Source organism: Tachyglossus aculeatus, chromosome 24 (genome assembly GCF_015852505.1).
Source record: "Tachyglossus aculeatus isolate mTacAcu1 chromosome 24, mTacAcu1.pri, whole genome shotgun sequence".
NCBI lineage: Eukaryota > Metazoa > Chordata > Mammalia > Monotremata > Tachyglossidae > Tachyglossus > Tachyglossus aculeatus.
This window is the reverse complement of record NC_052089.1, coordinates 14,880,554-14,902,239: the sequence shown is the minus strand read 5'-3', so window position 1 is coordinate 14,902,239 and position 21,686 is coordinate 14,880,554. Positions and strand designations below refer to the sequence as shown.

The 21,686-nt window shown below is 41.7% G+C and overlaps 1 protein-coding gene across 1 annotated transcript in view; it reads left to right on the top strand.

Moving 5' to 3' along the window:
- The first annotated feature begins 8,692 nt into the window (after nt 1–8,692).
- LOC119945196 (ephrin type-A receptor 3-like) overlaps nt 8,693–21,686 on the top strand; it is a 65,692-nt gene continuing 52,698 nt past the window's right edge. Inside the window, exon 1 of the mRNA XM_038766263.1 lies at nt 8,693–8,837. Within this exon, the coding sequence (XP_038622191.1) occupies nt 8,750–8,837 (88 nt within the window). The 5' untranslated portion in view covers nt 8,693–8,749. The remainder of the gene's footprint in view (nt 8,838–21,686) is intronic.

Below are 21,686 nucleotides of genomic sequence, written 5' to 3'. Positions count from 1 at the left end.
TTCAGAATGAAATCAGCTCAGCAAAGATAGGAAAAAATCATATTGCCGCAAAGAATAGTATAGAGTTACAACAATGCAGGAAGAATTCATTAGTTTGCATTAATGGTTAATCATGGTTGGCTGCTTTTCTTCAGTGTAACCTTTCCGTTAAACAGTCTCCCATGTAAAGCTAGATTGTGAGATCCTCCAGTGTAGGGGTGATATTTACTAGTTCTACTGGCTCTCCTAAGTACAATGCTCTGCCCAGAGAAAATGATCAATGAATACTATTGATTTATTGATGAAGAATCATCATCCTGCATATTTTTTAAATGGTGGAAATGGTAACCCTGGAAAGTGTGGATATCTAAGCTTGAAAAAATAATGGCAGCAATTTGTTTAAAGGTGACTGGATCCCAGTGGAGTGGGACAATGTGGTTGTTTTCTTACTGGCAACCAAAACTTACCTAGCTATTGAGCTGCTCAGATCAGGTGCTTGATATCTGAAGGAGTGGCAGAAAAGAAGGAATAAAGTTAGTTGCTGACCAGAGAATCTGGCTTAGCACAAGAATTAGTGTGCTTAATTCTCAAGGTGTGAACAGGGCTAACAGCTTTATGGACACACTTTACTCCTTTCTCCTTTCTGCAGTAGATGTTTCTGCCCAGTACCCCACATCAGCATAGTAATGGCAGTAGGAGTGATCCTGCTATATACTATGCAGTACTTTTCTCCCTGGGCCATCGCTCTTCCATGCCATATTCTCTCCCCATCCTGCAAGTGAACTACCACAAGTGTAAAGCAAGTGAACAGCCATCACTTCAAGGTTAAAGCTATCACCTCTTAGTAGCTGGTGGCAGTTGTGATCCTCTATGTGTTCCCCGCTGTTGAGGGATTTGCCATTTTGAAATACAACTTTTATTGAAAATTGCATTTTTAGGTAGGGTTTCTGTGGGAATTTCAAGAGTTTTCTGAGAATTTGAAGGGTCCTCAGTTAAGATTGTCACTGAAACCAAATATTACAAAAATGGATAAGAATTCCTGGGGTCTCTTGATTTAGTCCATCTGCATTTGTGGTATCACCTGAAATCTGAGGTTTCATCCCAGTAACTAATCATATGTGTAGTTGTTGACATGTGAACAATTGCCAGACGATGAGAAAGGGAACTTCATAGAATTCTGCTAAATGGGTCATGTAACACATTCACTAATATTTCATTAAGTGACCAATAGGAGGCACGGAGTTTAATACTAGAAAAAACATTTGGAATTTTGAAATATTATACTTGGTTTTTAGAGGTGGATAGGGTTTTGAAACAGAGTGAGTGTCCTCCCTCTCTGGAAATCAATCGAATGAACTCTGACAGCGAGGACTGTTACTTGTGGAAATACATTATTCCTTCCCTGAAAAACAGCCTTTAAAAAGAGGATAGATACGCATCAGCCTGATAATACCTGAAACCTAGGCAGTGGACACAAAACCATTCTACTCTCAATTTAACTTTTGGCTTATTTTCCACAATTTCTGAAAACAGTTCTTTAAGAAGTTTGACACAAGGAATATGTCATCTTCCTGATTTATCCCAAAGCAATGTGTTAAAGCTTAGTTGAGGACTCTGAGTTCAGAACCATTCATTCATTCATTCAATTGCATTTATTGAGCGCTTACTGTGTGCAGAGCACTGTACTAAGTGCTTAATAATAGTGATGGTATTTGTTAAGCACTTACTATGTGCCAAGCACTGCTCTAAGCACTGGGGAGATTACAAGGTGACCAGGTTATCCCATTGGGGGGCTCACAGTTTTAATCCCCATTTTACAGATGAGGGAACTGAGGCACAGATCAGTTAAGTGACTTGCCCAAAGTCACATAGCTGACAATTGGCAGAGCTGGGATTTGAACCCATGACCTCTGACTCCCAAGCCCGTGCTCTTTCCACTGAGCCACGCTGCTTCTGAAAGATGATCGGCTAGATGATCTTGGATGTCAATAATAATAATAACTCAGTCATTCAATCGTATTTATTAAGCGCTTACTGTGTGAAGAGCACTGTACTAAGCGCTTGGGAAGTACAAGTTGGCAACATATAGAAATGGATAATAATAATAATAATGGTATTTATTAAGTGCTTATTATGTGCAAAGCACTGTTCTATGCACTGGAGAGGTTACAAGGGGATCAGGTTGTCCCACAGGAGGCTCACAGTTTTAATCCCCATTTTACAGATGGGGTAATTGAGGCACAGAGAAGTGAAGTGACTTGCCCAAAGTCACACAGCTGACAGTTTGAACCCATGACCTCTGACTCCAAAGCCCATGCTCTTTCCACTGAGCCACGCTGCTTCTCCAAGTCATCCCTTAATAATTTATTCTAAATTATGTATTCATATTAATGTCCAGCTCCCCCTCTAGACTGTAAACTCATTATGGGCAGGGAAGTGACTGCTTATTCTCTTGCGTTGTACTCTCCCAAGCGCTTAGACCTGTGCTGTGCACAAAATAAGAGAAGCAGAAGCAGCGGGTAGGCTCCCTAGTTCCTCATGGAAACAGTTACCAGAATGGGAGAACTTTGAAGCCCTTGCACGGTTTGCTGTGGCTCCAAAGCAAAATGAGGTACAGTTACCACCTGAACGTTCACAGAATACCTGTCAGGGGTGTCCAGTTCCCTTGAAGACCTGTGGGCAGCATGGCAACTAGTAGACGCCTCCCCAAAGATCTGCTGCGGCTTTACAGCCCTCTAGTGGACTGCAATGTTGGCAGCAGGAGCCTCATTTATGGTCCCTTGCTCAGGAAAAAAAAGAAGTTAGAACCCTGGTTGACACCTGCTTAATAATAATAATAATAATATTGGCATTTATTAAGCGCTTACTTTGTGCAAAGCACTGTTCTAAGCACTGGGGAGGTTACAAAGTGATCAGAGAAGCAGCGTGGCTCAGTGGAAAGAGCCCGGGCTTTGGAGTCAGAGGTCACGGGTTCAAATGCCGGCTCCACCAATTGTGACTTCGGGCAAGTCACTTGACTTCTCTGGGCCTCAGTTATCTCATCTGGAAAATGGGGATGAAGACTCTAGGCCCCCCCCGGGGGGGACAACCTGATCACCTGGTAACCTCCCCAGCGCTTAGAACAGTGCTTTGCACATAGTAAGCACTTAATAAATGCCATTATAAGTATTATTATTATCAGTTTGTCCCTTGGGGGGCTCACACTCTTCATCCCCATTTTACAGATGAAGTAACTGAGGCCCAGAGAAGTTAAGTGACTTGCCCAAAGTCACACAGCTGACAAGTGGCGGAGCCGGGATTTGAACCCATGACCTCTGACTCCAAAGCCCGGGCTCTTTCCATTGAGCCACGCTGCTTCAAAGGAGTATGGCCATTTGGCATTCATTCTGCCTTTGATTTCCTGAACTTGTGCTTGTGTCTTACTGGCAGGACCACCAAATATACATGACTTGTAATTGTTGTTCTATTTCACTCCTAAAATACACTCATTAGAGAAGTTGACTAGAGCGTTCAATTATTTTCTCACTCTCAGCACCCAGAACTTCCATTGGTTTGAAGAATCTTGCCCCTTAGTTATGAATTCTACAAAAACTAAGCTGCCTTTTGCGAACCTTGGAACTGAGGGAAATGAGTAATTTCCTTCCTGAAGAATACTAATATATGGCCTTCATTGAAATGGGTACCTAATACCAGTTTTGAAAGCAGGTTTAGACTTAAGAAGTGGGTGTGGCTTTTACAAGATTCATTCATTCATATTTATTGAGAGCTTACTGTGTGCAGAGCACTGTACTAAGCGCTTGGGAAGTACACGTCGGCAACATAGAGGGACGGTCCCAACCCAACAATGGGCTCATAAGATGTAAACTGTATTTGATTGACAGCTTTGAATATCTTGGCTATGCCTAAAACACCACACCACTAATTTTGCAATGTGTTGCATTTTTAAGCTGAGACCAGGGGTGAAAAATAGTTCCCAGTGTAATGGCTTGTTTTTTGGTGTTGTTTTTTTTAAAATAATGAAAAGAAATTAAAAATAGAAGGGACCTCTGTGCTAGCTTAAGGCATTCTACATAGATGAAGATAGTTGGGTTCAAACTACGATGATAGTTGGGCTCAGGCCATGTTTTAAATAATTTATCATTACTTAACCACCATATTGATGGAACATAATAGGGATCAGTGACCCACAGCACAATCTATGAGATAGATTGAAAAAGCAGGTGAGGTGACTTGGGTCCTCAAGGAAACCAGAGCATCCATGAAAAATCACAAATGTCTGACACTGTGGACTATAAGACCCCAAAGACTTTAAATGGATTAATATTTCAGTTTCCCAACTGAATTGACATTTATCCGAGGGCATTCCCATAATCAGTTAATTTTCTTGGAATGGGTGAGTATTTGTCATGACTTCATTATACAGAATTTGAAATGATGCATTGCTAGAATAATCAGGTTGACTTTTAAAGATTTTTATAATACTTTATCTGTAAAATGGAACACAGCATTGCTCAGAAAACCTAGGTGCTCATAACATTTTTCCAGCAGCCTATAAAATTGCTTCTTTCTCCACCCTCATTTAGATAAACCATACTCTGCCCCACTTAACCAGTCACCCCTGCCAGAAAATATCCTTCATTGAAGAAGAAATGGGAAAGGTAAGTAATATAGATAGATGAGAAAAGGAGGCAGGCAGGCTGCACGCAGAAGTGATGAGTAGAAAAGAAGAAACATTTTGTTCTGTGTTCCAAGATAGATCAATCATATTTACTGAACACTTACTATGTGCAGGGCACTGCACTAAGAGCTTGGGAGAGTACAATATAACAGAGGTGGTCGAAACATTCTGTGCCCACAAGTTTACAATCTTGAGGGGCAGAGAGACATTAATATAAATTATGGATGCTTACATAAGTGGGGTTGAGGGAGGGGTGAATAAAGGGAGCAAATCCAAGTGCAAGGGCTAAGCAGAAGGGAGTGGGATAAGAGGAAATAAGGGCTTAGTTAGGAAAGGCCTCTTGGAGAAGATGTGTCTTCAATAAGGCTTTGAAGGTGGCGAAAGTAACCATCCATCAGCTGTGAAGAGGGAGGGCATTCCAGGCCAGGGACAGGACATGAGAAGCAGCTTGGTCTAGTGGATACAGCACAGTCCTGGGAGTCAAAAGGACCTGAGTTTTAAAATTGGCTCTTCCACTTGTCGGCTGTGTGACCTTGGGCAAGTCATTTAACTTCTCTGTGACTTAGTTACCTCATCTGTAAAATGGATTAAGGCTGTAAGCCCCATGTGGGACGTGACCTGTGTTCTACCTAATTAGCTTGTATCTACCCCAGCGCTTAGAGCAGAACCTGGCAAATAGTAAGTGCTTAACAAATAGCATAAAAAAGGGGGGCATGGGAAAGGGGGCGGCGAGATAGATGAGATCAAGGTACACTGAATAGGTTGTCATTCAAGGATTCAAGTGTGTGGGCTGGGTTATAATAAGAGGGCAGTGAGATAAGGGAGGAGGAGACAAGTTGATTGATTGCTTCAAAGCTGATAGTAAGGATGGTTTCTGGTATATGAGCAACAACTGAGGGCTCTTGAGGAGTGGGGAAACATGGACTGAACGTTTTTGTAGAAAAATGATCCGGGCAGCAGAGTGAAGTATAGACTGGAGTGGGAAGCGTTTCTTAATTTGGGTCAGGTTTTTCCAGAACTCAACCCTGGCATGCCTGGACTTGGCATTTCACATTACATAACTGGAATCTTGCACTGCTGCCCATGGGAGACCTGAATTTATACATGTTCTAATCTGAGCTCTGCCACTATTCTGCTGCATGACCTTGGGCAAGTCATTTAACTTCTCTGTGCCTCCGTTCCCTTATCTGAAAAATGGATATTCAATGTATGTTCTTCCTCCTACTTCAGCTGTGAACCCCATGTGGGACCTAATAATCTTGTGTCAACCTTGGCGTTTAGTGCAGTGCTTGACACGTAGTAAGCTCCAACATATACCACAATTATCATTTATATACATGTATTTGTATTTTTCTCTATCCATAGCCTCACTCTGTGTGTTCTGAATAGATTATGTCCCTAGGGTAAAATATGCTTGGAGATATGGACAGAATTGGGGAAATAACTAGATTTTAATCAATGTCCTTCATCCTGAAATCTACACTGTTACATGGACTAATGAATTAAATACTTGGTATCTAGGCAGCTATTTTTATGAATGTTTTACGGTTACTGGATTCAATCTTCCTAGGTTACAGCATTTTTTTTCTTTCCTAGTTAATCCAGGAGTGCCTAATTTGCATATTGATTACATGAATTTGCATGTCGAGTTCAAGATGCCCAAATGCCCAAGTATATAAGATAAATTAAAATGTTAATTTGTGCAATCTACTGCACTAGTAGTCAATCCAACATGCAAATCCTGATCCAGGAACCTCCTGGCTCCACCCCACAGAATAGCATGTAAGAATGTCTGTTGCAGTTCCAGCAACTGAAAATGGTAGATCCCAGTTTATGCAGGGTTTCCAGCACCCTTAGAGGGGCAACTGAAAAATGGGGGATGCCTTCTTGCGAAGGCAGGGGGAAAGTAGGTCCCTCAAAGCCCCACTTCCCTCCCACCCATAGGGAAGGCCTTACATTTTCCTGAAATTCCAACATCCCTCCAAGTGCCAAATCTGCCTCATTACAGAATCAAGAGTTTGGACTCTCGGCAATATTTAGTCCTCTTGTGCCCCAGATGACGAAGGATGGGGTCAATTAAATATGAAGTGCTGTGTATATAACGGCCAAATATCTTTGTTTCTGTATCCTGTAGCATTATTGATGACTCTGCAGCTTACCGAGAGATGAGGTCTTACCCCTTTGTTTTAGCATGTATTCCAAGAGGTACATTCTGTGCTTTTAAAGGAATATTAAAAAGAATGTAGCCCAGAGCTTGACATTTAGTACCCCCTTCATAAACTCCATCATTATGTCACAAACTATATATTAAAAGAAGCCTTCCTCTGTGAAATCTTTTTGCTCGATCTGAGGATTCATTGTCCCCAGCAATACTTAAGCACCAATTATTTGCAGTATCACAAATGTCAGGACCTTAAAATGCATTGTTCTTAAGTGGAAACAAAATACACTTCTGTCATGGGTATTCTAAGGATGTCTTACAATAAAAATAATAATAATAGCATTTATTAAGCGCTTGCTATTTGAAAAGCACTGTTCTAAGTGCTGGGGAGATTACAAGGTGATCAGGTTATCCCACGGTGGGCTCACAATCTTAATCCCCATTTTACAGATGAGGTAACAGACACAGAGAAGTTAAGTGACTTGCCCAAAGCCACACAGCTGACAAGTGGCAGAGCCGGGATTTGAACCCATGACCTCTGACTCCAAAGGCCATGCTCTTTCCACTGAGCCATGCTGCTTCTCGATTTATAACGGAAATGATTTTGGCCCCAGAATCCCAAAATTCCTGAGGATGACTACGTTATGATTTTGTTGTGCAGCTAGATGGACTGACAATATACTTGACTATTAGTATATTCACCCCATAATGTAAAGGTAAAGGGACAGCGGTTTTAATACTTATGAAGCGGTATTTAGGACAAAAAAAAGGGTAATTGGATAATATCAGATTGTAGCACTGGAAAGCCGAGCAGAGAGTTGTGAATTGTCATTGTTTATTGCAAGGACCTGGGGAATTGCAAATGCTGCATTCCAGTGATTTATTGTCAGATACTGTGGGCTTGATTCCTATTACATTTATTTAGAGGCATGGAACAATAAAATTATCACACAGGGCAGGGCAGAAGTTAAATGTTGATGCAGAGTTGCAGCTAGAGTACCTTCTGTATTTGAAAACAGCAGATAATTTTGCAGTTTGGAAAAATGAAATCAAATGTACTGAAAAGTGATGTAACCACCTGTCACTCTGATATTCCCAAGTAGTATTTGGACCGAAACTTCTTGGAACCACGGGGAGCTACTGGGACCCTGGAAGCTATAGATTTGGAATGGAGTTTCTTTTGGTATTTTAAAGTAACTTTTAGAAGAATTTCTGGTCATCCCTCTGAAAAACTAAGGTTGATCTGACTGAGAAAGGGATTAGAGTCGAATCGTGCAATGTAGGAGTCCAGGGGGTACTGTGGTGGGGTCCCCTGGTCATTCTCCCCCACGAAAGATTATTATTCGTGATCTGTGATTTGGACTAGGGCAAGTCTCTGCCGCTAGTAGAGCCTTAAACCATCCTGATTGATCTTTCTCTGGCCGACGGAATAATCCCTTCCTCTCCTCTCGCCAGCACATTTTTAATTGACGTTTCCGTTTCTTCCTCCCATCTCTTTTGTGCTCCCCTGTTCCTCTGGAGAATTGTTCCAAAGCAAACCACACAAAAAGGCTGCTTTGCGTTGAAAATCAAAAGTAGAGTTCTGTTAGGAACAAACTCCGGCTTTCGTGTCCTCTCTGCAAAGTGCGGTCTCCTCCCCATCCGAGGAGGGCTGGACTGCTTCATCTGGGGTTAGGCCCACTGGGGTGGGGATGGGGGTAGGGAGTGGGGGGAGTGGGGGGGATTGGTGATCAGGGCACTAGGACCCTGGGAGGATCTCCCTGCACAGCTTGCAGAGAGGCGGTAAGACTCCTCCTTATCTCCAGTGTCAAACTTGACATCAGCCTGCAAGCGGAGCATGGTAACTTCTCCTGCAATCAGAGCTCTCCCCCACACATCAGTGGCATGCTTCATGGAGATATGCTCCTCTCACTGCCCTCTGCCCCAGCAACATGGATTGTCACATCTCCATCCTCCTCTTTCTCATCTGCTCAGCGCTCAGCTGCTTCGGGGAACTGATTCTCCATCCTGCCAACGAAGGTAAGCCGGGCACTGCCCGTCTCCCCTCCTTCACTTTGTGCATCCCGACGGGCACCTTATTCCCGTTTTTAAGGTAGTCCAGAGTGGCAGCTGCTTGCAGAGAACGGATCGACCAGGATTTGGGTTTCGCCTTCCTAACCCACTTAGGCACCTTTTGAGACAGTCCCAAATCTGTTTTTGATTCCACTGCAGTTCAATGGCTGGGAATTGTAAACCCAAAATAGATCGCAGTTTTTTTGTTCCAGCTCAGTGTGCTAATTGCCAAAGAGCGATAGCAGCATTTCATTGTCAAATCATAACCATGTGGTTTTGTCAGGGCTTTTAGCAATAATTCCTTTTGGAGTCTTCACATTATTCGGGGTGTCTGTTAAGATAAAGACAGGTTGCAGTTACTAGAAACGGTAGCATTTCGGAATAGGATAGAGATGGGACTTGGCTGGAGTGGGAATTGCTGTGGGTTTGTGCCCAGAGCTGTTCCGCTGACTACATTGAAGTTCTGTGCATCTCTCACTAGGTGATGGGTTGCTATATGATACAGGGTCTAATGAGTATGACGTGCTTTAATAACATGTACAATGTGTACACGAATTGCAGTAAACCTAAGTTTGAGTGCCGTGCTTACGCATTGATTTCTAGAAGAACATAAAATTTTGGGTGGAGTAACAGGAGGAAAGAATAGAACATACAAATAGCACTTCATCGGTTTAAGACCTTTATTTCTTTGTAATTGGTGTGCCCTGCTTTTCACGCTAAAATGCAAAACCGAGGTTAATGATTCCATTGGTCTCTTTTTGGAAAAAAAAAGTTCATGATATGACTTATCCTTTTCCACTATATTCTTTGTCCTCTACCTCTATTACTTCTTAGTAGTAAAAAAAAGTCATATGAGTGCTACTGAATAATACATTTTTAAAATGTAGAAAATGAAATGATTTATTGATAATTATCATCTTGCAAAGTAAACGTGTCTTACGGGCTTCAAAATTATCTACATAGATTTTCCAAATAGTGTATGACTCATCTGAGAAGGTGATAGCTAGGTCAGTGCTGATGAGAAATTTATTATTTATTTGTAACAATTTTTTATTCAAATATTTTCCCCCAAATTTTTACTAAATGGAAAATCGATCACTTGCACATTTTGTTTTAGGTAAGCTAGTTGTATTGATAAACACAGGCCTTTATTTCTGGCCTTTATTTAATTTGTTTAGGGAGTTAGCTATTAAAGTTTCCACAAGTAAGACATTGATGTTTCCATCCCGTCTCCTCTGATCTCCATAACTTCATTTCTCTACTTTTTTTCTTTCTCAACTCCAAAATATGATAAAATGCACCAGAATCAAGAATACAATTCCAGCCACTGGAGACTGTCTTGCAAAGCAAATTAAAATATTCCTTTGATAAAATGAGCAATCACACCCTCTAGATGAAAAGCAGGAGTGGTGTTCACTTTACCTTATACAGACTTCTAAACAGAACTCAAATCAGTTTTTTGATATCTTACCAGTAAATTTACAAACTAATAAGATAGTGCACAGGTAAATAGATAAATGGTGCTGGGATCCAGTATCCTTATGGGAAAGATAACTTGGTGAAGAATTAGAGGGAAAATTGGCACGCTAACAATTTAATCACAGATACGTAGTTAACATAAAATATTGATACTGTAGCATAGGCATGCTCCATTGGAGACTATGCATTCTGTTTTACCTAAAACACAACACAACAAAACGCAACACAAAAAAAGAATATTAAATGAACGTTATTTCACTTCATATTTTTGTATGAAAGAAACATCCTTTATTTTTATAAAATGATTCTTCTGAAGTAGTGTTCCCCCCGAAAACCTTTTTCTTTCTGGGTGATTGGCCTTTCCGTCACACCCACCCAACCAAAAAAAAAAAAAAAAAAACCAACCCGAAAAACCTTTTTACTGTTGAAAATAATGTTAGCCCAGGAGGGATATATATATATATATATATATATATATATATATATATATATATGTGTGTGTGTGTGTGTGTGTGTGTGTTTGATTAGAAAAACTACTTAATCTGTGTGCAGTTGTCTTAAACAGCATGGGCCTGGGAGATTCCGTGTCACTGACAAATAAAACACACATGGAATACACTAAGACAATTTCAGCAGAGACAAATCTGAAAATCGAGTTCAGGTTCCTTAGTCTTTTGGTAAAATTGTGTTTTTCCCTGGGTAATAGATTTGACATTTTGTTTTGGAAAAGAATGATGCAATACAAAAAGAGCTACCATAGACTGGCCTTCTGACAAAGACCCAGATAAGTTTAGTTGTCCTGTTCACAACATCTCAGCTAGAAAACCGAGGTGGCAATTGAGCTTTCATTCTTAAGGAAAATGTAATAGTTTTTGCTATGGGCATTATGTGATCTTTTCTATGCAACTGATTATAAAATTACTGATTGAAGAGCAAAAAGGAAAGGATGAAATCAGGATATTTAATTGAAAAGCAAGTGGTCAGATATGTAATTCCTTAAGTTTAAAGATTCATGAATCAATAAGGATTTATTTGCATGTTACTCAAAATTTAGAAAAAAATTGAGGATAAAATTATAGGATAAAATTAAGAATGTACTGAGTATTTATCATTTAAACTCTGAGCTATTTGACAGACACAAGAATCCACCTGCAAATTTAAATAAAAACTAGAGATATAATCCTTTTTCCCCTTCCTTTTTGACCTGTGTCAAAAGCTCTCCCAAAGAAATATCTTGAATTTTCAAGAGGAAAATGGATTTCCTTAATTAACAATTGCAACTACTTAGAAGAGTACTTCTTGCTTCCTCTCACCACCTCAGTTATTGCACTGTTGGGAAAGTAGAAATAACTGTAAAAGCTCCATATGTTACGTTGGGCTCTGTATGTTCTCTTGATATAAAGTGAACAATTCATCTTTCGACCACTTTAAGGCCAGATAAAGAGCACTCTTTGAACAGTTTACTGTTTTGCAGACCTGGCTGTTTGAAGCAGATTGGACTAAGTGTATTTGTGATAATACAAAGCACTGGTTTAGTGTGTAAAGTTTCACGCTATTTGTGGAAACTCCTAACACTATTATGATACACTACTCTGAATACTGGGATACAAAATTCGAAAATTGAACAGTCCTGAAAATTAGTTGTAATATATTTACATGTTACTAATGTGTTTGCCATTTTATAAGGTGTGGCAACTAGGGAGGCGATCGATGGGAAGGACAGACAAAACATAGTTATCACACATTATAAGAAACCTTCTCATGTCACACTATGCTCTGGAAGAATATCACTTGTAAAGAATGTAATTCCCAAGAAATCAATCCTGTAAGTGTCTGGGAGATTCCAAAAAATCCTTAAACTGAGACTTGCAAACATAAACTACAGTTTAGCCTGAACTATCTTTTGAGTGATAGATAAATGTCTGAGATAATTAGCATTCAAGTAATGAATGGATTTTTCCCCCTATTGTGGAGTTGTATATCACTTTTCATTTTACAAATGCTAATCCTGATTCTGAGAGTACACTGTTTGAGGGGTATGTAGGAAATGCAAGCGCCATTATTTCAGTTTCATTTAGATCTTTGACTTTGGAGGGATTATTTATTTATTTATTGGAAGAACCACCAATTCTGTACATAACATCTCAAGCAACATTCCTGTAATTTAATCGTTTTTTTCTTCTGATCCTTTTCTCTCACTATACTATTTTCCTGAGGGCTCTAGAAACCTTAATTTCACTGTTTTATAACCCACAACAGTTAACACTTGACCTAGGTCATTAACAGGATTATCAGCAAATTTGTTTAAGCTTTTACTGACAACCTGGATTGCTTCGATAATATTTTGACTGGGCAGACAGGAAACTTCTTGTAACCTTCAAAAATCTAGCATAAAATGAAATTCCTCTGAATTCATAACTCACCAAGGGAAGTGGTGTTGGGAATCTGTTTACAGTATTTAAGCCGAGAGATACATTTTGCAATTCAAAACCCCAAATCACCCAATCAAAAATATTTTCATAACTTATAATGCCCTTTCAGACTTCTTCTATTACTATCTCAGTAATTCACGTCTTAGAAATTAAATATTTATATTCATGAAAGGTTTGATTACTAAAGATATATTAATATTTAGGACTTCACTCAAAGTGTACTGTTGTCATTTTTGTACTAGTGCATTATTTGTTCTGTGGTTAAGTAATCTCTTCTACTTTAAAAAAATAAATTAAACATGAAGATTGGATGCTTTTCAATAACTAATGGAACTGTAAAAGACAGGCTGCATTTAATAAAAACTCTTTTGCCATATGTTGTAGCTATATTGTGGCAGTTATAGTAGAGGCTTTTCACCTACATTTAAAATATAGCGATGTAAAAGCCTACTTTTTTCTATAAACAAAAAGAGAAGGAAACAGAATCCAAAGTGTGATAATTAAAGGATTAAGCCAAAAACAGATTGTCTTTTAAAGTTGTACTTGGAAAAATAGCATGTTTTATGAGACCCAAAATCTTTATGCAAAAGTTTTACATTTTTATTCCTTGCCTGGTCAAACACAGATGTATTTGCTCAGTTTCACTATAGTGTTGGAAATTGTTAAACTCCAAAAAGGGAGTTCATTTAACTTTTTATTATGATTACTAAAATGCATCATTTCCCTATGGAATTGTATCCTCTAGTATTTTCTGCACAATTTTCAGCCTCAAAAGGAAAAATATTACAACGCTTGTCATAAAAATTAAATTTACACTACTGTAGTTCATTCTCAAAAGCCAAAATTATTTGCTATAGATTTTTCAATGAATAGTCTGTGCAAGATTTTCTAGCTTCAAAATTAAATAAAGCTACTGATTTTAATCTTCCAACACAAAATATATAAAATATTAAAATATATCCAGCACTTAGGACAGTGCTTGGCACATAGTAAGCACTTAAATACCATCATCAGTATTATTATTAATCACTAAGTATGAATTCATTAAAGCATTATTTTTTTCCTCAAATATATCAATCATTCACTTGTTGGGTCATTTTGTTTGTCATGAGGGCTAGGAGTCAAATGTAGATGTATTTCTTGGAATTGCACTCATTTTTGCATAAACTTTCATGTGAGGTCCTTTTAAGTTCATTTGAAAGGCATACACAATATGTACATATATGTGTAAACATATTCTTTTAAAAATGAAAAATATGTAACTTGTTTTGTTTTCATGATCAGTAGCTGACAAAGTTTTGCAGGTGTGCCCCCCCCCCACCACCCCCTTTTCTTTTGTATTCTTCTGAGAGATCTGGATTTTATCACCAGTGAGGGTCACTACAGAGCTGTTACTAAATGCTAAAGAAGTATTACACGAATCTTAAAAATTAAGGCAGGACTGGTAGTATGAAACACCTATTAAAGCTACTAAACCGTGTATAATGTAGTTCTAGGTTATTTGCCATTTTTTTCTTGAAATGGAGGTCATTAAAGTTTGTTAAACTTCTTGGGCTTCAAAACTGTGCTTCATAAAAGTCCTGAAATATATATGAAAGGGCTCCAAGATGCTGAATCAATCAGAGAAAGGGAGATGTCTGTTCAGAGAAGGTTCAGCAGTTGGATATGTGTTTTTTTAAAAAAACCATTTCATCCCTAAGGCATGTTGCAACAATCAGTAGTGCACTGGAGATCAGGTGTTCTGTAAATATTGGGTGACAAGATGCCCCACAGAGAAAGTCAGGAGCTATTTTGCCTTTTCCAACCCCGACTTATGAAATATAGCTCAGATTCTAAAAATTCATTACGATAGGAAAAAAAACCCACCAAAAGATAAGGCATGCACATTCTCTCTCTCTCTGTCTGTCTCTCTCTCTCTCTCTCTTCTCCCTCTTTCTCTCTCTCTCCCTCCTGCCTCTTTCTCTCTCTCTCCCGCCTGCCTCTTTCTCTCTCTCTTCCTCCTCCCTCTTTCTTTCTCTCTCTCTCTCCTCCCTCTTTCTCTCTCTCTCCCTCCTGCCTCTTTCTCTCTCTCTCCCGCCTGCCTCTTTCTCTCTCTCTTCCTCCTCCCTCTTTCTTTCTCTCTCTCCCTTCTTCCTCTCTCTCCCTTCTTCCTCTTTCTCTCTCCCTTCTTCCTCTTTCTCTCTCCCTCCTCCCTCTTTCTCTCTCCTCCCTCTCTCTCTCTTTCTCTCTTCTCCCTCTTTCTCTCTCTCTTCTCCCTCTTTCTCTCTCTCTTCTCCCTCTTTCTCTCTCTCTCCCACCTGCCTCTTTCTCTTTCTCTCTTCCTCCTCCCTCTTTCTTTCTCTCTCCCTTCTTCCTCTTTCTCTCTCTCCCTCCTTCCTCTCTCTCTCTCTCCTCCCTCTCTCTCTCTCTCTCTCTCTCTCTCTCTCTCTCTCTCTCTCTCTCTCACCCACACCCACACACACCCCTCACCCATGGGTGAAAGAATGGCTCAGAATCACAGAGGGGTTAGGAGGTAGAAATTCCACTATTTATGTAGGTCATCCAAATGTTCCAGCAAGTTGAATAAAAGCAGTAACCAAAAAGGACCTATACTGGCTGACCGTTTGTAAAACAGTTATAAAATCTAGTAGTAACATACTTTTTCATCTTGATTGCAGTTTGCCAAAGTAAATCCGTTTCAAATTATGCTCACCTAGTTTCAATCACCAATAAACTGAATTGCAACAAGAAAATGTTGTCTCAAGTAAAACCTTAAAGAGAGTAACCAAAAATCCCTTTTTTTCCAACCAGGAAGAATGCATATAGAAGGTAGTTGGATTCAAACTGCTATTCCAAATAACATCTTCAACTTGGAGTGATGTTATTAAACTGGAAGTTGTGGAAGTGGAAAGTTTTTTTTTTTTTTTTATTCTCCCTCATATTCTCCCTAACTGCGTCCTGCTGCTCCAGTCAAAGCGCAAGGAAGAAAATCCAAGTAATCTACTGAAGAAAAAAAAAAAGCTGTAGAAAGAATAATAGCAGGAGGGGGGAGAAAAACAAAAGTGGCAGAAATTTACAAGCAATTAAGTAAACTAGGGGGAAATAGCAGAGAAAGAATACTTTGTGTAAGTCGTAGAAAAAAAGCAGACTTCCCCTTTCTTCTTTATTTGTATCTCATTGTCCAGGTTAAATTTGCAACCGTTCCCAAATGCCAAAGTTTTCTATTATGGGGGGTGGGGGGGACCCTTAATTTGTGTTCCCATAAACATTCAAATTTTATTAAGTCGGTTTCCTCCTTTCCGAAAAGCACCGCCCCCCTGCTCATGTTTTGAAAATTGGCCTTTTTGGTCCCTTTCCTAGGACCAACCGAGCATGTTTGGAGGGTAGAGGAGTAATTGAAAAAGACAGCAAATTTAAGGGTGTCGCAGACTTATTCAGGTCCGAGTTAGCCATTGTCCAGGAGATCATCCCCCGTCCCGGGACCAGCTCCATCCCCTAACCTTGACCCCTTTTTCTTCTCCTGACCCATTTGTAGGTTTTTCAAGTTAAATGTTGCTGCTCCGAGTGCTGCACACCCGTTGATCTCCGCTCCCAAGGAGTCGGGGCCCCTAGATCCCTTCTCCTCTCCCTCCTTGCAGTGTGAAGCCCTAGGGACGGAGGGTGGGTGGGCTGCCCCTGCCCTTCTGCCCGGGGGGAGGGGGGGGGGAGGAGGGAGAGAGAGAGAGAGGGGAGAGAAAAAAGGAAAGACAGAAAAGAGAGAGAAAAAAGGAGACAGAAGAGACAGAGAAAAAGGAAAGAAAAGAGAGAAGAGAAAAAAGGAAAGAGAAGAAAGAGAGAAAAGGAAAGAAAAGAGAGAGAAGAGAAAAAAGGAAAGAAAGAGAGAAGAAAGAGGAGAGAAAAAAGGAAAGAAAGGAGAGAGAGAAGAAACAGGAGAAAAAGAAAAGAAGGAAAGAGAAGAAAGGAAAGACAGAAAAGAAAGAAAAAAGGAAAGAAAAGAGAAGAGAGAAGGAAAGAAAGAAGACAGGAGAGAAAAAAGGAAAGAAAGGAGAGAGAAGAAACACGACAGAGAGAAGAAACAGGAGAGAAAGAAAAGAAGGAAAGAGAAGAAAGAAAAGACAGAAAAGAGAGAAAAAAGGAAAGAGAAGAAAGAGGGGAGAGAGAAGAGAGAGGAGAGAGAAAAAGGAAAGAAAAGAGAGAAGAAAGAGGAGGTAAAGAAAAGAATGAAAGAGAAGAAAGGAGAGAGAGAGAGAGAAGAAAGGAGAAAGAAAAGAGAGAAGAAAGGAGAGAGAAGAAAGGAGACAGAAAAAGGAGAGAGAGAAGAGAGAGAAGAAACAGGAGAAAGAAGAGAGAGAAGAGAGAGAAAGAGAGAAGGAAGGAGAGAAGAAAGGAGAGAAGAGAAAGAGAGAAAAAAGGAAAGAGGAGAGAAAGAGAGAAGAAAGGAGAGAGAGAGAGATAAAGAGAAGAGAGAAAGAAAGGAAAGAAAGAAAGACAAGGGGAAATACAGCGCTGTGGGGATTCTCCAGCATCCCTGGCCGGGCTTTGGGCCTGGATCCGGTGGCCGTAAGCGACGCGATGGTCCCGGTCCTCCGGCCAGGACACTTCGGCGCTCGGTCGGCAGAGAGCCCGGCTCCCCTTCGTTCATTCATTCATTCTTTCATTCATTCATTCATTCAATCGGATTTAGAGAAGCAGCATAGTTTAGTGGCAAGAGCCCGGGTTTGGGAGTAAGAGGTCCTGGGTTCTAATTCCGATTCTGCCCCATGGCAGCTGTGTGACTTTGGGCGATCCACTTCACTTCTCTGGGCCTCACTTCCCCCATCTGAAAAATGGGGGTGAAGACTGTGAGTCCCACGAGGGATGCTCTGATTAGAGAAGCAGCGTGGCTCAGTGGAAAGAGCACGGGCTTGGGAGTCGGAGGTCATGGGTTTTAATCCCGGCTCCGCCATTTGTCAGATGTGTGACTTGGGGCGAGTCACTTCACTTCTCTGGGCCTCACTTCCCTCATCTGGAAAATGGGGATGAAGACTGTGAGCCCCACGTGAGACAACCTGATAATAATAATAATAATAATATCTGTTAAGCGCTTACTATGTGCAAAGCACTGTTCTAAGCGCTGGGGAGGATACAAGATGATCAGGTTGTCCCATGGGGGGCTCACGGTCATAATCCCCATTTTACAGATGAGGGAACTGAGGCTCAGAAAAGTGAAGTGACTTGCCCACAGTCACACAGCAGACATGTGGCAGAGGTGGGATTAGAACCCATGACCTCTGACTCCCAAACTCGGGCTCTTTCCACTGATCCACGCTGCTTCTGATCACCTTGTATCCCCACCCCCGCCAGCGGTTAGAACAGTGTTTTGCACATAGTAAGCACTTAACAAATACCGTCATTATTACCCCAGCGCTTAGAATAGTGCTTGTCACGTAAGTCCTTAACAAATACCATTATTATTATTATTATTATTATTTGAGCTCTTATTGGGTACAGAGCACTGTGCTAAACGCTTGGGAGAGGACAGTACAACAAGAAACAGACACGTTCCCTGCCCACGACGAGCTTAATAATAATAATAATAGCATTTAGTAAGCGCTTACTATGTGCAAAGCACTGTTCTAAACGCTGGGGAGGTTACAAGGTGATCAGGTTGTCCCACGGGGGGCTCACGGTCTTAATCCCCATTTTACAGACGAGGTAACTGAGGCCCAGAGAAGTTAAGTGACTTGTCCAAAGTCACACAGCTGTCAATCGGCAGAGCCGGGATTTGAACCCATGACCTCTGTCTCCAAAGGCCGGGCTCTTTCCACCGGGCCACGCTGCTTCTCCTTGGGGGGTGAGGGGCGGGAGAAAGACATTATTGATATAAATAAATAAATTACAGGTAAGTGCAGAAGGGAGTGGGAGAAGAGGAAAGGGGGGCTTAGTCAGGGAAGGCCTCTCGGAGGAGGTGTGTCATCAATAAGGTTTAGGGGGGAGTGATTGTCGGCTTTGGAGAGGGAGGACGTGGGAGAGGGGTCGGCGGCGAGCTAGAGGAGATAATAATAATAATGATGGTATTTGTTAAACGCTTACTCTGTGCAAAGCACAGTTCTAAGCGCTGGGGAGGTCATTCATTCATTCAATCGTATTTATTCAGCGCTTACTATGTGCAGAGCACTGTACTAAGCGCTTGGGAAGCACTAGTTGGCAACATATAGAGACGGTCCCTACCCAACAACGGGCTCACAGTCTAGAGGTTACAAGGTGATCAGGTTGTCCCGCGGGGGGCTCACAGTTTTAATCCCCATTTTACAGATGAGGTCACTGAGGCCCAAAGAATAATAATAATGATAGCATTTATTAAGAGCTTACTATGTGCCGAGCACTGTTCTAATCGCTGGACAGGTTAGAAGGTGATGAGGTTGTCCCACGGGGGGCTCACAGTCTCAATCCCCATTTTACAGATGAGGTCACTGAGGCCCAAAGAATAATAATAATGATAGCATGTATTAAGAGCTTACTATGTGCCGAGCACTGTTCTAAGCGCTGGACAGGTTAGAAGGTGATCAGGTTGTCCCACGGGGGGCTCACAGTCTTAATTCCCATTTTCCAGATGAGGTCACTGAGGCCCAGAGAAGTGAAGTGACAGTTGGTGGAGTCAGGAGTTGAACCCAGGCCCTCTGACTCCCAAACCCGGGCTCTTGTCACTGAGCCACGCTGCTTGGAGGCAGGGGGAGAAGGTTGGCATCCAAGGGGCGCAATGTTTGGGCAGGGTTGGAGTAGGAGAAGGGGGCGGGGAGATGCAGGGCTTTAGAGCCGAGGGGGAGGAGGAGTTTTTGTGGGTGCGGGGACGGGGCGGCCGAGAACAGGTGGGGGGGGGGGGGGGGCCCGGGTGAAGCGGGCGGTGCCCCCGCCTCTTTCAGGAAGGGTCACAGGACCACCTGGGGGTCGGAGCCTCTTTGGCCGGGAGCGCAGGCCACCTCCTCCCGCCTTTCTTTCCTCCCTCCTGCCCTCCATCCTTCCCTCCTTTCCTCCCCCCTTACCTCGAATGGGAGGGCAGGCCACCTCCCTCCTTTTTCTTTCCTCCCTCCTTTCTCTTTCCTCCCTCCTTTCTCTTTCCTCCCTCCTTTCTCTTTCCTCCCTCCTTTCTCTTTCCTCCCTCCTTTCTCTTTCCTCCCTCCTTTCTCTTTCCTCCCTCCTTTTTCTTCCCTCCTCTCTTTCCTCCCTTCTTCCCTCGGCCAGGTGGGCAGGCCACTTCCTTCCCTCCTTTTTTTCTCCCTCCATTCTTCCCTCCTTTCCTCCTTTCTTCCTTCTCTCCCTCCCTCCTTCCTTCCCTCCCTCCTTCCCTCCTTCCCTCCTTTCCTCCCCCTTACCTCGAATGGGAGGACAGGCCACCTCCCTCCTTTTTCTTTCCTCCCTCCTTTTTCTTTCCTCCCTCCTTTTTCTTTCCTCCCTCCTTTCTTTCCCCCCTCCTTTCTTCCCTCCTTTCTTCCCTCTTTTCTTTCCTCCCTCCTTTCTTTCCTCCCTTCTTCCCTCGGCCAGGTGGGCAGGCCACTTCCTTCCCCCCTTTCTTTCCTCCCTCCATTCTTCCCTCCTTTCCTTCTTTCTTCCTTCCCTCCCTCCCTCCCTCCTTCCTTCCTTCTTTCCCTCCCTCTTTCCCTCCTAGCGTGGCTCAGTGGAAAGAGCCCGGGCTTTGGAGACAGAGGTCATGGGTTCAAATCCAGCTCCATCAATTGTCAGCTGTGTGACTTTGGGCAAGTCACTTCACTTCTCTGGGCCTCAATTACCTCATCTGTAAAATGGGGATTAAGACTGTGAGCCCCCCAGTGGGACAACCTGATCACTTTGTAACCTGAACAGTGCTTTGCACATAGTAAGCACTTAATAAATGCTGTCCCAGCAACCTCGGGCTGACCCTAGCGCCGGGGCTCAGCGGGAGGGAGGAGGAGATGGGAGCAACAGTGTCCTGGACATCCACTCAGTTGACATGTGGGTTGGATTCCCCTCCTTACCTTTTCTCCAGTCCCTCCAGCAAAATTTTTATTTTGCAAAATAGAAATTAGAGTGAAGAAGAAAAAAAATATGGGTTTTACCCCGTTATAAAATTATTCTTTTATTTTCACCTTGCCCTAGTGATCTTTAATTGACAAGATACTATTGGCTACAGCAGCACATGTGCTCTAATTGTTAATCAACGGATTGATCTAAAATGCCTAGGAGGAATTTTAATACTAAGACAAAATGATGAGTAAGTTATAGAACCTTGAATGCACCAAGTAATTATTAGCATTTGATGAGTAGGTATTTTATAGCACATCCAATTATTTACGTTTATCAGAAAAGTTTTGAGCTGGCAGAATGAAAGCAGAAGATATTGTTTCTACAATGCTGAATTTGTGTCAGCATGGTGAACTTTGGTTAAACCTACATTTGAAAATATTTTTCTCAATTCAGTTTGGACCTAAGAAAGATGGATGATACGGGAATACTTCTTGTGAGTCTAGTGCTCTACAAATTCCAATACCTTTCCTCCAGCCCCTCCTGTGAGACCAGATGAAATATTCTGCAATCCCTACTGTATGCCAAGCACTGGACTAAACTCTACGGGCCACATAATATAGTCACATCAGACCCAGTCCCTGGCCCTCATGGGGTCCATAGACTGAGGAGAAGGATGGGAATGAAGAATTGTCATCCAGGCACATGACAAGTGTGGAGTAACAGGACAAATGTCTCAGAGCTTTGTGCAGAGACTGTATGCCAGAGAGTTGAGGGAAAGACATTAGCCTTCACTGATTATTTTTTTTTTCCCTGAAAAAAAATACACAAGAATATAAAGCACAGTAACTTTTTTTTTCTGGTGTTCCCATATACAGAAGGAGCCACAGAACATTACCATGACCTAGTTTTTAAAGGTAGCAAATTGTCAGGAGCAATTATAGTTTTC